The sequence below is a fragment of the Pseudorasbora parva genome, chromosome 4 (genome assembly GCF_024679245.1).
Source record: "Pseudorasbora parva isolate DD20220531a chromosome 4, ASM2467924v1, whole genome shotgun sequence".
NCBI lineage: Eukaryota > Metazoa > Chordata > Actinopteri > Cypriniformes > Gobionidae > Pseudorasbora > Pseudorasbora parva.
The window spans coordinates 13229215-13242384 of NC_090175.1; the positions used below are offsets into that span (position 1 = coordinate 13229215).

Sequence of the window (13170 nt, forward strand, 5' to 3'; positions counted from 1 at the left end):
CTGGGAACACCCTATTCATTCAGAAATTTCTTTCTGTGTCTTACCCTCTCGCTTGAGGGTGTCAATGATGGCCTTCTGGACAGCAGTCAGGTCGGCAGTCTTACCCATGATTGGGGTTTTGAGTAATGAACCAGGCTGGAAGTTTTTAAAAGCCTCAGGAATCTTTTGCAGGTGTTTAGAGTTAATTAGTTGATTCAGATGATTAGGTTAATCGCTTGTTTAGAGAACCTTTTCATGATATGCTAATTTTTTGAGATAGGAATTTGGGGTTTTCATGAGCTGTATGCCAAAATCATCAGTATTAAAACAATAAAAGACCTGAAATATTTCAGTTGGAGTGCAATGAATCTAAAATATATGAAAGTTTAATTTTTTATCATTACATTATGGAAAATAATGAACTTTATCACAATATGCTAATTTTTTTGAGAAGGACCTGTATATACAAACATTCTTCCAAATATCTTCCTTTGTGTTCAGCAGAAGAAAGAAATTCATGCAGGTTTGGAACAACTTGAGGGAGAGTAAATGATGACAGAATTTTCATTTTTGGGTGAACTATCCCTTTAAGGTTTATTGTTGCGAGTGAGTGCAGTCTGAATTAATGATGAAACATCACCCTCTAGCGGCTGAATTTTGTATTACGAAGAAGTTTACTTTGCAACATCTTAACTCCAATGATAATAATACAAGAAAAAAAAATCACTCTCACTAAGCCTATAAAGACTGGTCTTCCTGCTAATCTCAACTGAGGTGTGTATGACAAGGAATGCAGTAATTACAAAACACATTGAAAGACATTTTCAAACCTTTTAATGTGACATTCAAAGTTCATAAACACAAGTCTTTTAAAAATCCTAGCAAGGCACTAGTGTAGTGGACGACATGGCTGTGGTTCAGAATTTCACACAGGACTTTCCTGGGAAAACTGGTGCGTTTTTTCCTGGCTTTACATTAACATTGATGAAATTCGTAAGCAGTCTTCTGAGGACCAGCGGCTCCGATCCAGTGCATTTCGTTGACAGGACATGTCTGTTTATAAGGTAAAAGGCAGGTAATCTTCACTTGTGTTTGTAGAATCCCTCACCAGTTTTCTTGCCCAACTTGCCCTCTGACACCAGTTTGTTGAGCAGAGGACTGGGTTCAAACAGGGGGTTATCGGGGTCCATCGCATGCCAACCTACACAAACCCAGATTTAGAAATCAACACAATACTATTGGTAAAACTTGGTATAGTCAATTGAAAATGCTCACCGTCAATAATAAACTTTGACGTGTCTAATCCAACATAGTCCAGAAGCTCAAACGGACCCATAGGATAACCAGCCCCAAGCTTCATCGCCACATCAATGTCTTCCTTGGAACCGTGGCCTGAAAAAAATTATAATACAGCATTATAAAACAACAGAATCCGCACCAAAATATGGTCTGGGATCCGTTTATCACCCTTGACTGCTTTACACACGTACCTCTCTCATGAAGTCGAATGGCCTCCATCATGTAAGGAACCAGCAGACGATTGACTATAAAACCTGGAGTGTCCTGAGAGGAGACCGCAAGTGTAAGTTGAGGTACTTTTTCAAATCTTCATCAAACCACAACAGAAAACTGATGCTACAATTCACACAAGTTTGCCAAAATTTGCCAATAGAAGACTGGAAAATTGCCTGGCCTGATGAGTCTCGACATTCAGATGGTCAGGTCAGAATTTGGTGTTAAACAACATGAAAGCATGGATCCATCCTGCCTTGTGTTAGTGGTTCAGGCTGTTGGTGGTGTAATGGTGTGTGGGGGATGTTTTCTTAGCAGACTTTGGAGCTCTTGGTACCAACTGAGCATTGTGTAAATGCCACAGCCGACCTGAGTATTGTTGCTGACCATCTCATTTCTTTTGTGAACAAAGTGTACTCATCTTCTGATGGCTAATTCCAGCAGGATAACACGCCATGTCACAAAGAGTTCTCTAAACTCAAACGGCCTCAGTTACCAGATTTCAATTCAAGAGCAGCGTTATGATGTGATGTGAAGACGACAAATATGGACCAACATTTCTGAAGAACGTTTCCAGCACCTTGTTGAATGTGTAATGAAGAAAAAAGTCTGTTCTAAAGGCAAAAGAGGGTCCAAACCGGTACTAGCAAGGTGTCTAAAGTCACCTGTGAGTGTATATAACAGTAATGTGCAAAAGAAAGTACACCCTTTTGAGCTGCTTTTACAAACATATCCTTGACAGGTCTTAAAAAAAAGTAGGTAAATACAACCTCAGATGAACAACAACGTGACATATTACAACCATGTTATGGTTTATTTAACAAAAAGTAGGTCAAAACAGAGAATCCAAGGCTCTACTTAGTTTGTCACACATGACTTGTCCATTTTAACTTTTTTTTTTTTAAAGCTACACTGTGTAACTTTTTGTTTATTCTTAGCTAAAATCACTTAGTTTTTTCAAAAATATATGTGCTCATTAATGTATATTTACTTCTTTCAAGTAATAAAGTATTCTCGTAATTTTATAATATACCATTGAAAATACATACGTGTTAGGGGTTCGGATGGCGGTCGCCATGTTGCTCCTCCATATTGAAAGTACATTAGCCAAAGAGGGACATACCCGTAAATTCAAGCTTCGCTTTTCGCATTTTTACACTCGATGGCACCGTGTCGAATGTGAAGAGGAGGATTGCTTGAGGCTGCTATATGATGATGGAGGATCACTCTTAAGCCCCTTTCACACTGCACGTCGGACCCGCAATATTCCCGGAGCATTGCCGGGTCGCCTTCTGTGTGAAAGCAACCACGTCCCGGAATTGATTACCGAATTCGACTCGGGTCGGGGACCTAGTAACATTGCGGAATATGTATCAGAGTCGCCAAGGAAGCGGAAAAGAGAATTAAGACGGCAACGCAACGGGCAAATCAACAAGACAAAAGTAAATATTGGAGTGGCCTTTCCAAGATGGAAAGAGCTCATGAGGAGCAACGATTTTAAAAAGGACGCTGACGTTGCCTGCTCTCTTCTCGACAGGTAATATTAATTCAGCCTATGTGTGTATATTGGAAGTTTTATTGTTGCTTGGCTAAATCTATCATGGTGTGCTGTGCATAACACTAGAACGACGTCTAGGATAGTTTTCCTCGAGTAAATGATGAAAAAGTATTGTTTACCTTATAAATCTGTGTTCTATGACGGATAACATGAGATTAATATTTTAATCGCATTATAATTTGTTTGCCTTACGCTAGTGATGTCGTACAATATACAGAATAACGATAGCACTGATAAAAGTTACTTTACTAAGATTAGCTTGCATTCGTCTGGGAACCTGATAGCTGATGTTAGCAATGAAATGGTAAAAATTAACGAAAACATAAAACTATTATTAATTTTACATAGATTAATTTGATCATAGATCATTTGGCAAATTAAATAACTGCAAATTATAATAGTTTTCAAAAGTAACCTCATCACTTGAAGCAACAATCACCGAAGAGGTCGAACTGGAAGCCATGACTAAAGTTGAAACGAAATCGAAATTGAGAGGAACAGAAACTATATCACTGGATGGTCATATACCTTTTCACCACTATATGGGGGAAAATATCACACAGTGTAGCTTTAAATAAATGTTGTTCATCTGAGGTTGTATTTACCTAATTTAAAATTTTCTTTTATTATGTCCCAAAAACATACGATTAAAAGGGGTGTATTAATTTTTTCACACGACTGTGTAAGATTACAGAACACTTACTTTGCATGAGACAGGATGCTTCCCCAAAGCTTTGCTGAACGCAAGGAGAGCGTCAAAAGTCTGTTGACTTGTTGCTGGAGCTTTAATCACCTGAGAGAAGACAGTTAGTCAGGTCAATATAATGAGTTTAATATATTTCAATCAATGCAATCCAAAAAAAATACATTAATGCGGGTGGTTGTGCAAAACAGTTGTGTAATTTTAATCCAAACCTCCACCAACTTCATCATTGGGACGGGGTTGAAAAAATGCAGACCGCCAAAGCGATCTAGTCTGGCCGTGGAGCTGCCGATGTCTGCGATTGGCAGGGACGACGTGTTGCTTGCAAAGATGGTGTGTCTGAGGAGAGCACAAACATCTGACTGATATAACGCTGAACCAAGCTCTCGTCACCATTCATGCTAAACCGTACACAACAAGACAGACCCTTACACTTAGTGCATAGTAAAAGTATGTAAATGAGGATACTGCAATTTACACCAACATTAAACACTGAACATATTTTCTCAGCTCTTCTAATTGGCCGATCTCTGCCTTCTGCATCAAATTATTTTGTATAATGATGAACAGGATAGGTGACTTTTAACATTTCCTAAATAGCTGTACTCGTTCTTCTGGCATAATAGTGGTGCAGGTATGACATTACCTTTTAGGCCAAAACTCAGAAGTGTGTTAGCACTTACGGTTCCATCGTCCCAAAGTCAATGGGTTTTTTGAATGGGGTTTTGTTAAATGACTGAAATAAGGTCTGTGGTGAACACAAGCTCAAGACACTAGAAAGTTTTATTCTACGACATAATACATCAGTACTACCCCACTTTTGGATTTTTTTTTTAAAGCTGTTGTGCGTCTTGAAAAAGGCGGATGCTAACAAATGGCTAAATGGGAAGTAAGATTAAACTCAGTCCGCTTTCACAGCCTTATTATCCTTATCATAGTGCTCTTATAAACTAGTATATCTCTAAGTTTCTAGGAAAATGTTTTTAGATAAAAACAGAGTTGTGGGAAGCTTAGCGATGGTGACGCTGAAGTCCAGTGACCATAGTTTAGTTCGTTTACAGCCTAGCTTTAGCTTTTTACTGGCGACTGCGTGAAAATCTAAAGTTGTGTTCATCTGTGATAATTGTCTTGATGGACAAAACATGCAAGTATCATACACTTTTGTTGGTCACAGGGCTTGTTTTAGTAATAATCCAGAAGCCTATGGGAAAATCCTATTGTTTTTTGTCAAGGGGAACAAAATCGCTGTATATACTGGACTCTTTATACTTTGCAATTGTTCAAAACAATCACTTCAGTAGCATGTTTTTTACCATACTCTTGCATCTGTTTATTCTGATAAACAGAGAAGTTTTTCTCCACCACAGAATAAAACATTTTGAGAAATACTTTTTTTATTTTTTATTCTGTGGCAGAAACAAACTTCCATACACTATCATTACAATTGGTTTAAAACTACCATACCAAACATATTCTCAAAAGCTTCTTATAGTGCTCAAAGGACATCCCATAATAATTGAAAACATTAAGGTAGGAACAATATGGCATTTTATTATATGCTATGATTATTATATTTTTCAATTTGAAGATATTATATTATATATATATAATATGTATATATATATATGGTGAATTTAAATTGACCATTTGAAACAATGTCATGACAACAAATGGAGAAGCCAAATGGTTATTCTTTTTTATCATTTTCTTTTACCCCAATACCATACTTTCCATTTTCTTCAGATATTGCAAAACTGTTGATTTAATTACCTTGGACAAAAACCAAGACTTTTGTCTCAAAAATATATTCATTAGCTGCATAAATTCATAACGTTAAAGAAATTGATCAACTAAGCACAGAAACAATTGTGTGTTGCTGCCTGGGACTGACGTCAATGATCAGCCAAATGTCCCTGTGCAGAAACGTTTTTGTGCCATCTAGTGGTTAAGAGGAAAACCCCGTTGGACCTGTAGCCCTGTCATATCCTGTATTGTTTCCTATTAATATTAGAACTGAGAAATTGAACATTTATTTTTTTCTTACTCTGGGGCCACTTTGTCCAGAGCGCCGAACAGATCTTGTTTGACTTTGAGGTTTTCCACAATAGCCTCCACCACAAGATCAGTACCCTGAACTACTGACACCGCATCTGCGCTTGTAGAGACATTCTTCAGGACTTTCTGAACGAATGCTTCTCCATCCTAGAAAATATGAGCCACAGTTATCGATCACAGTTACCTCAGTTATCTTCATGATTTAAAAACACCAACAGCCATTAAAACCCATGTGAAATCAACAGCTTTGGGATTTAACTATGTCGGTGCTGTCAAACTAACCTCAGGTTTTTCTGCAAACTTCTTCTTCGCCACTCTCTTCAGACTAGCCTCAATACCCTTTGCAGACTTCTTCAGTATGTCCTCAGATGTGTCCACCAACACCACTGAATGTCCTGTGGATGCAGCAACCTGAAAAACATTAAAGGGACAGTTCACCAGGGATGTAACGATATTGACGATATCACACTGTCTCGATATCGTCGTGGTTGGGTTACAGTATTAAAAGGACAGGTGTCCGTCAAAAAGCAAGAGGAATAAACACGGTCCCGCAGAACAAATCATTGTTAACTACATAGACCATGATCGTTAGCGACCCGGATCTATATTTAACATGGATAGACTTCTACCTGTCATGATAATATATAAAACTCCTGATGTTAGTTACACTTACAGAAGAATAAAATAAAACCTATTTCGTTACCTTTTGGAGCTTGGAAGGATTCAGTTTGAGCAGATGTTTAATAACATCATTATCTGTCCTCGTCAGAGTTTGTTTACCAGTATATTCAGCATCTGCCTCATATTCGCGATCTCGAGCATATTCATAACTCATTTTCAACGTCTTCAAAATCAATATTTTAATCACTGAAAGCTTCTTGACTACATCCATCATCAAGAGACAGTGACACTAATATTTGATTGTGTTTAGTACTTGCTCTCTGCTGTAAATCACTGAGCCATTTCAAGTTTTGCAGATTATAATTATTGTTTCGTTTTCTGTCAGAGGTAACAGAGTGAAACATTACTTCATCATTGATTATCAGACAGTGCCACCTTGTGGAATAAAGGTGAATTGCGCCCTATTTCCTTATTATATATTAAAGGGGGGGGGGGGGGGGTGAAAAACAAAGTTTCAGTCAATCTCATGTCAATCTTGAGTACCTATAGAGTAGTATTGCATCCTTCATATCTCCGAAAAGTCTTTAGTTTTATTATATTTATAAAAGAAATATGGGCTGTACCGAGTCTTTCCGGAAAAAAACGAGCGCCTGGAGGCGTATCGTGTGGGCGAAGCTAAAGAATGACGATCGCGAACAAAGAGGTGACGTCCTCAAGCGTGGAGAAACCCATCGCTATCTCAGCTAATAGATATGATCCAGGATTAAATCTGAGGCTGAAATAAACTGAACAGATGAAACAGCAACAGCAGGACGTCCGTCTCTGTGGAATGGACTGTATTTAGTGGCCTGTCAACATTTGCGCTTGTTTACTCGCAGTTTATGAGGACATGATTCGGTTTATGGACTATTGTATGCGACTAAACCTTAGCAGTAGCAAGCAAAACGGTTTTGCACGTCAGACTAGTGTAACGTTATACAGAACAACAATGGAGTAACCGTTAGCGCATTTGAATGACGAAGCACGCGATCGTGTCGTTTACTGATGTTTACTCACGCGACGAGCCAACAGCACAGACATTTAAAGCAGTTTTACTCACCGGCTGCTTCCAAAGCAGGACCGAACCTTTATCGCTGGGACCGCTCCGTCAAAAACACACTTCTTTGGTATGATTTGGTGAAGTCCTGTGACAGCAGTGGCGTGAAAATCCACTTTGCAACGCGACTGAAGCGATGTTGAGAAGCTTCCCGTCATTTCAGCGTTCAAATCGGTTCAAATGCAGTGCTGCCTTCCCGGAATGCTGTGCTGAAGCGTTGAAGTCGCTTGATGTCACTCATAGGAATAAAGTGGAGCGTGGCTCGGAGTGTTTATGGCCGTGCATTTCCTCTCTCGCTCTAGTCACGCGCACGCGCACCCTACTGGGAGAAGAGCCCGTACGGCCCATACAAGGACCTTCCGCTCTATTAACTTCAAGCTGACCCATACTCGAAAAAAACGCTCCGAAACCGGAAGGAGTATTTTTGACACAGAAATACTCCATCAAATGTCCAACAGTAGTTTTTGAAACTTTGTCTATGTTTAGGATGGGAATCCAAGTCTTTAACAGTGTAAAAAGCTCAGTATGCATGAAACAGCATTTCAGCCCCCCCCCCCCCCCCCCCCCCCCCTTTAATTTATTAGTGTGCAAAAAAAATATATATATATATATACAATCCTACACACCTCGGGTCGTTAGCGCCCCCTGTACAATTTTGACAAATACTAGTGAAAAAACAGGCATTCAATTATAATTCTATTATTGTTTTCTTGTTATATTGTTTAAAATGGATTGATTGAGGAATACTAAGAATGTTGATGTCTAACTTTAAAAAATGAACGAGGAGCAGGGTAGTGAATGATGCTACCTGAGGTATGCATTTAAGGGTTAAAAGCACTGTGATCAGCGTTTTATGTTGTCATGGATCCATGAATACAACAATAAATTGCCTATTGACTGGCAAAAGCAGAATAAATGTCAGTATTTTTTCACTATTATCATCACAAACACTATTGTGAGCTATTTAACAATACCGTGAGCTTTTCCACAATATCGCAATAAATATCGTACCGTGAGGTCAATAATTGAAATTGTATAAAGGATTACTCATTTAAAAAGTAACTTAGTTACTTTACAGATTACTTGATTTTAGAAGTAACTAAGTTAGATTACAAGTTACTTTATTAGTTACATTCAGCAGTTGACAACACCCCTGCCGCCTCAAAATAGAAATGACAACCGTTTTTGGCAACACACTTTATTGAATTTATGCCCGAGCCTGACGGCCCCGACTTTTTTACGCCCCTTTTTTTAGGCTTCTCCTTCGTTTTATATTTATTTTAATAATTAAAAGGAACAATGAGATGTGCTGTGCTGTTGGAAACAACATGAGACCATGATAGCTTACGCCACTGTCAAGATATGGCTCGCGCAGGGTTAAAGAGTCCGTTTCTTCAGTGCAGCTGCTAGAGTTATGGCCTTTTTACAACTGGTTCCTTCATTCGTTTTCTCTGACCAGGTCTATCTGATTGCGAAATGACCAGGAGTAGGCCTAAATGCCTTCCGAGAGTCTTTCGAGACGTATTTAATTCCGATCACTCAAACAAACCAATTCAGAAGGTGCATGAAAGCATTTCAAACTAAACCGGACAAATGTCAATGTATCTGGTTGTTTAAACCACATGTGTAAATTTTACTCCTGGCAAAAAATTAAAAAATAAATGTGTGAGAGCGTGTTATGTTGTAGTCAGATAGATATGATGGTGCTACTGCAACATCGCTGCAAATGAGTAAAGCAAGCCAACGCATATGGCCGTAAATGAAACTTTAAAATAAGTCACACAAAACACAATCATCTTCAATATAAATGAATGAGACTAAATGACCTTACCAGTGCTTAGGTCGCTCTCTCTCATATTGCGATCTTTGAATTTGAAATGGGCTGCTGAATAAAATGCTAGAATCTTTTGCTTTGATGTGAACTCCGTTAAATGAGCATATACCGCGGGAATTGAAGATCGGATTTATATTAATTTTGCTGAAGTCTAAGGTAGGCTATAAGACAACCTGCATGTACTTTTTTTTCTTCCTAAGATTGTGTAGCCCATTTCGTTTTTTTTGAGCGCCGTTGCGAGCAGTAGGCTAATCTATCAGCCTGCCTCAGCTCGTCAAAAATGCCTTTGTGGTGGTATAATAACTAGCCTACTTTGTTTTTAATGTCAAAGTAGTAATTTTTTGTTTGTTAAATTAATTTTGTTAAATTTAAATTTATGTGACGACCCAGTGAGTTAACCGCATGTTTAATAGCCTAGTCTCTCAATCCAACTCTTGAATTGTCTTGCCTATATAAACTTTAATTTAACAAACAAAAAATTGCTCTGAACATTTTTCTAAATTAGGTTAATAAAGAAACGAAACGAAAAATAACTACTTTGACATTAAAAACAAAACTGAACTATTTTAATGGCTGCAACAATGTTAAAAAATAAAAAAATAAAAATAAAAATAACACGGGCTCCAGCCCTCGGGCTGAGAATTTTGATAAGCTGTCGGTTTTTACTATTTTTTAAGGAAAATGACTAAAATAGTAACTCACAGTGACTTGGATAAGTAACTTTAATCTGATTACTGGTTTGGAAATAGTAACGCGTTAGATTACTCGTTACTGGAAAAAAGTAGTCAGATTAGAGTAACGCGTTACTAAGTAATGTGTTACTGGCATCACTGTATATAGTTTGTGGCAAAAAACTGTTTGTGGCAAAAGTAGTATGTCCGAATTCACAATACTCAAAAGAGTAGGCAAAAAGTACCCGAATGAGAGAGACGGTGTTAACATTAAGTTACATGGCATCTGACGCACAGGAGCCAATGGCACATGTCGCGACACACGCAGTGGCACTTCCGGTTCTCATTGGCATATGTCAGTGGATAGTGACATGTCACTGACACTGTCACGAAACGCTGACACTGGCAGTGACACTGAGTCGCGGAACATGTCGCTGTATGTCCTGAAAATATCCTATTTTCGTGACTTTTTTCCCCTCTTAAATAAATGTTAATCTAACTTGTTAAATTTAGTAATATGTGTTAGTTTGTGACAAGCAGTATCTGAGTGGCATGTGCAACTGAATGATTTATGCAATGCCAATATAATTAGTTGTGAAATATTAAAGCCATGACTGAGTAGGCCTAAGTATGCAAAAAATAAATTTGATAAAGTATTTACAAATTTGTCTTAACATATCAGACTCTGATACTATCAGATACTGTTTTTGCTACCGTCAAACTTGCAAACAAAATGTCAAATACACCACCCGTTGATGTTTCTCAACTGCCTTAAGTTATGGTGTATCTTTGCGCTGGCTATACTGACACCTAGAGGAGAGCGTGCAGCATGATGCAAAATTAAAGCTTTACTACAGTAACGGATGCGACTGTTAATGCGATATTTGTAGTGACTTATGATGGTTTGTACGTGTTTTCTAGGACGTGCAGTTTGCGTGATCAACAACATTGGCACCAATATTGGCATTGCATAAATCATTCAGTGGCGCATGCCACTCAGATACTGCTTGTCACAAACTAACACATATTACCAAATTTAACAAGTTAGATTAACATTTATTTAAGAGAGGAAAAAAGTCACGAAAATAGGATATTTATTTTGGCTTTTGTGCCACAATTACGTGAGTATAGTTGTTCAGCTCATCTGCCAGTGAGTGTCACATACAGCGACATGTTCCGCGACTCAGTGTCACTGCCAGTGTCAGCGTTTCGTGACAGTGTCAGTGACACGTCACTATCCACTGACATATGCCAATGAGAACCGGAAGTGCCACTGCGTGTGCCGCGACACATGTCACTATCAAGGGGGTAATCTAGCGCTCGGAAAGCGTTCCACCCCTAGGGGCTGCCATTGCTAACCAAGCCATCACCTGCTGTTAGCATCCCATTGACTCCCATTCATTTTTGAGTCACTTTGACAGTGAATAACTTTACATCTGAGACGTTTAAAGACTCCATTTGTCCATTGTTTATTTCTAAAGAAACATGACAATGTATAAAAGGCTCCATTACCTTCTATCTTACACTATCGCCCCACAGAAGCTGTTTTTGTAAAAATAGGCTAACGATTGCGTCATAACCAACGCGACCCTGTCGCACAGTTGAGAAATTACCGTATAGACCTGAGGAGACGCTCGCAGGCAATCTTTTACTGTCTATGAGACAGTCGGGGGGACGTGGAGACATGTCCTGGAGACTAGTCTGATAAAGTCAAGGGGGAAGAATGGGGAGAAGCCCATAGTGAGCCAAAAACAACGGGAGAAAATATTTAAACAACGTGATTCAGCTTTCGCTTTCCACATCTACTAGAAGACTCACAGCTGTCAGATAGGAGGCTCACGTCACATCTACGTCGTCAAGCTCAGTCTGAGCCTGCGCAGTTCGCTCAGCCATCAGGAAGTGAGTGCCCCTAGGTTGACTTCATTCTTTCGCCGTTGACGTCAATGGGAACGCTCGGTCCATTTCTTTTACTGTCTATGGTCACTATCCACTGACATATGCCAATGAGAACCGGAAGTGCCACTGCGTGTGTCGCGACATGTGCCATTGGCTCCTGTGCGTCAGATGCCATGTCACTTAATGTTAATACTGCTACTGCCGGATGACCTACTTCTGGTGAGATTCTGAAGTGTTCATATGATTGAGGCCACGGGAGAGGATTTGTGAATGGCAGTGAAGCGACTCAGCTGGTCACATGATAATGACAAAATGGCGAATGTAGTACGCCCAGATTACATTCATACTACACAAACTCACTTTTTTTTAGCAGTTGTGAAATAATAACTAATTCAAAATAGTACCTACTCAAGAGAGAATACGATTCTGGACGCAAACTTGACTTTTTTTTTTGCCCCCACAATAGAGGGCATTGGTTAGCTAAATTATTTGGTTATCATTGACATTCTTCAAAATATCATGTTCAGCAGAAGAAATAAAGTCATACAGGTTAGAACGACTTGAGGGTGAGTAAATAATATAATTTTCAATGTGCTGTGCAAACAAAATCGATAGGAACGCAATTAAGCATTAACCTAAACAAATGCCGAAAAGTGGGTGAAAGGTCACTGTGAAAGTTAAGACAGGCGCAACCATAGATATGGTCGCAACATGGTGGGAGAAGTTTGCAACAAATTGGTCACGATTTATTGACACATTCTGATCCCCGCAAGCAATGCAACTACAATCTTCTTGAAGCTAATAAAGCATACTCTTCTTTATTAACAGTGTGATTGATAGCGCTTAGCTTTTAGCCTGGATGGTAAAACGATCTTGACCAATGAGTGCATATGTATCTGTCGTTACCTGTGCAATGCCAGCACCCATTAATCCGCCTCCGATAACGGTGACATGTTTGATTGCAGCATGAACTGCAGCAGAAGAGGAGAGGGTCCTGATGTACTGGCGTGTGATGAACGCCATGGCCGCTGCCAGCTCGCGAATGACAGACAGACGCGCGTGCTCGAGAACTGAACCAAGGTTGAACTGATCACGTGGTTTCATATGCTTATAACCACAGACCGTAAAATATAGGTAAATGTTATAATAACCCTATGGTTATAACGAACTAACGAACAACTCATTGACAATGTGTTTATTGTTCTTGTTGTTTTTTATTTTTATTATTATTAATAGTTTATAAAC

General features: G+C 39.0%; 1 protein-coding gene across 1 annotated transcript; it reads right to left on the reverse strand.

The window, feature by feature from the left end:
* Window positions 1–796: 796 nt before the first annotated feature.
* On the reverse strand, window positions 797–12988 carry hadh (hydroxyacyl-CoA dehydrogenase). Its single transcript, XM_067440973.1, has 8 exons — window positions 12832–12988; window positions 6090–6218; window positions 5797–5954; window positions 3965–4091; window positions 3753–3842; window positions 1470–1542; window positions 1255–1371; window positions 797–1180 (listed from the first exon to the last, which is right to left on the reverse strand). The coding sequence occupies exons 1-8, from the start codon at window positions 12946–12948 to the stop codon at window positions 1062–1064; spliced, it is 930 nt and encodes a 309-aa protein (XP_067297074.1). The 5' UTR covers window positions 12949–12988; the 3' UTR covers window positions 797–1061.
* Between the last annotated feature and the right edge of the window lie 182 nt (window positions 12989–13170).

What these genes read in the sequence shown, in the direction of transcription:
- hadh (XM_067440973.1), bottom strand. Translation starts at nt 12,948, where the DNA reads ATGGCGTTCATCACACGCCAGTACATCAGGACCCTCTCCTCTTCTGCT. An exon ending in CTGGACAAAGTGGCCCCAGA is followed by an intron (nt 4,092 to 5,796) that starts GTAAGAAAAAAA and finishes TGCTCTCCTCAG; the next exon opens with ACACACCATCTTTGCAAGCA. An exon ending in CAATGATGAAGTTGGTGGAG is followed by an intron (nt 3,843 to 3,964) that starts GTTTGGATTAAA and finishes GTCTTCTCTCAG; the next exon opens with GTGATTAAAGCTCCAGCAAC.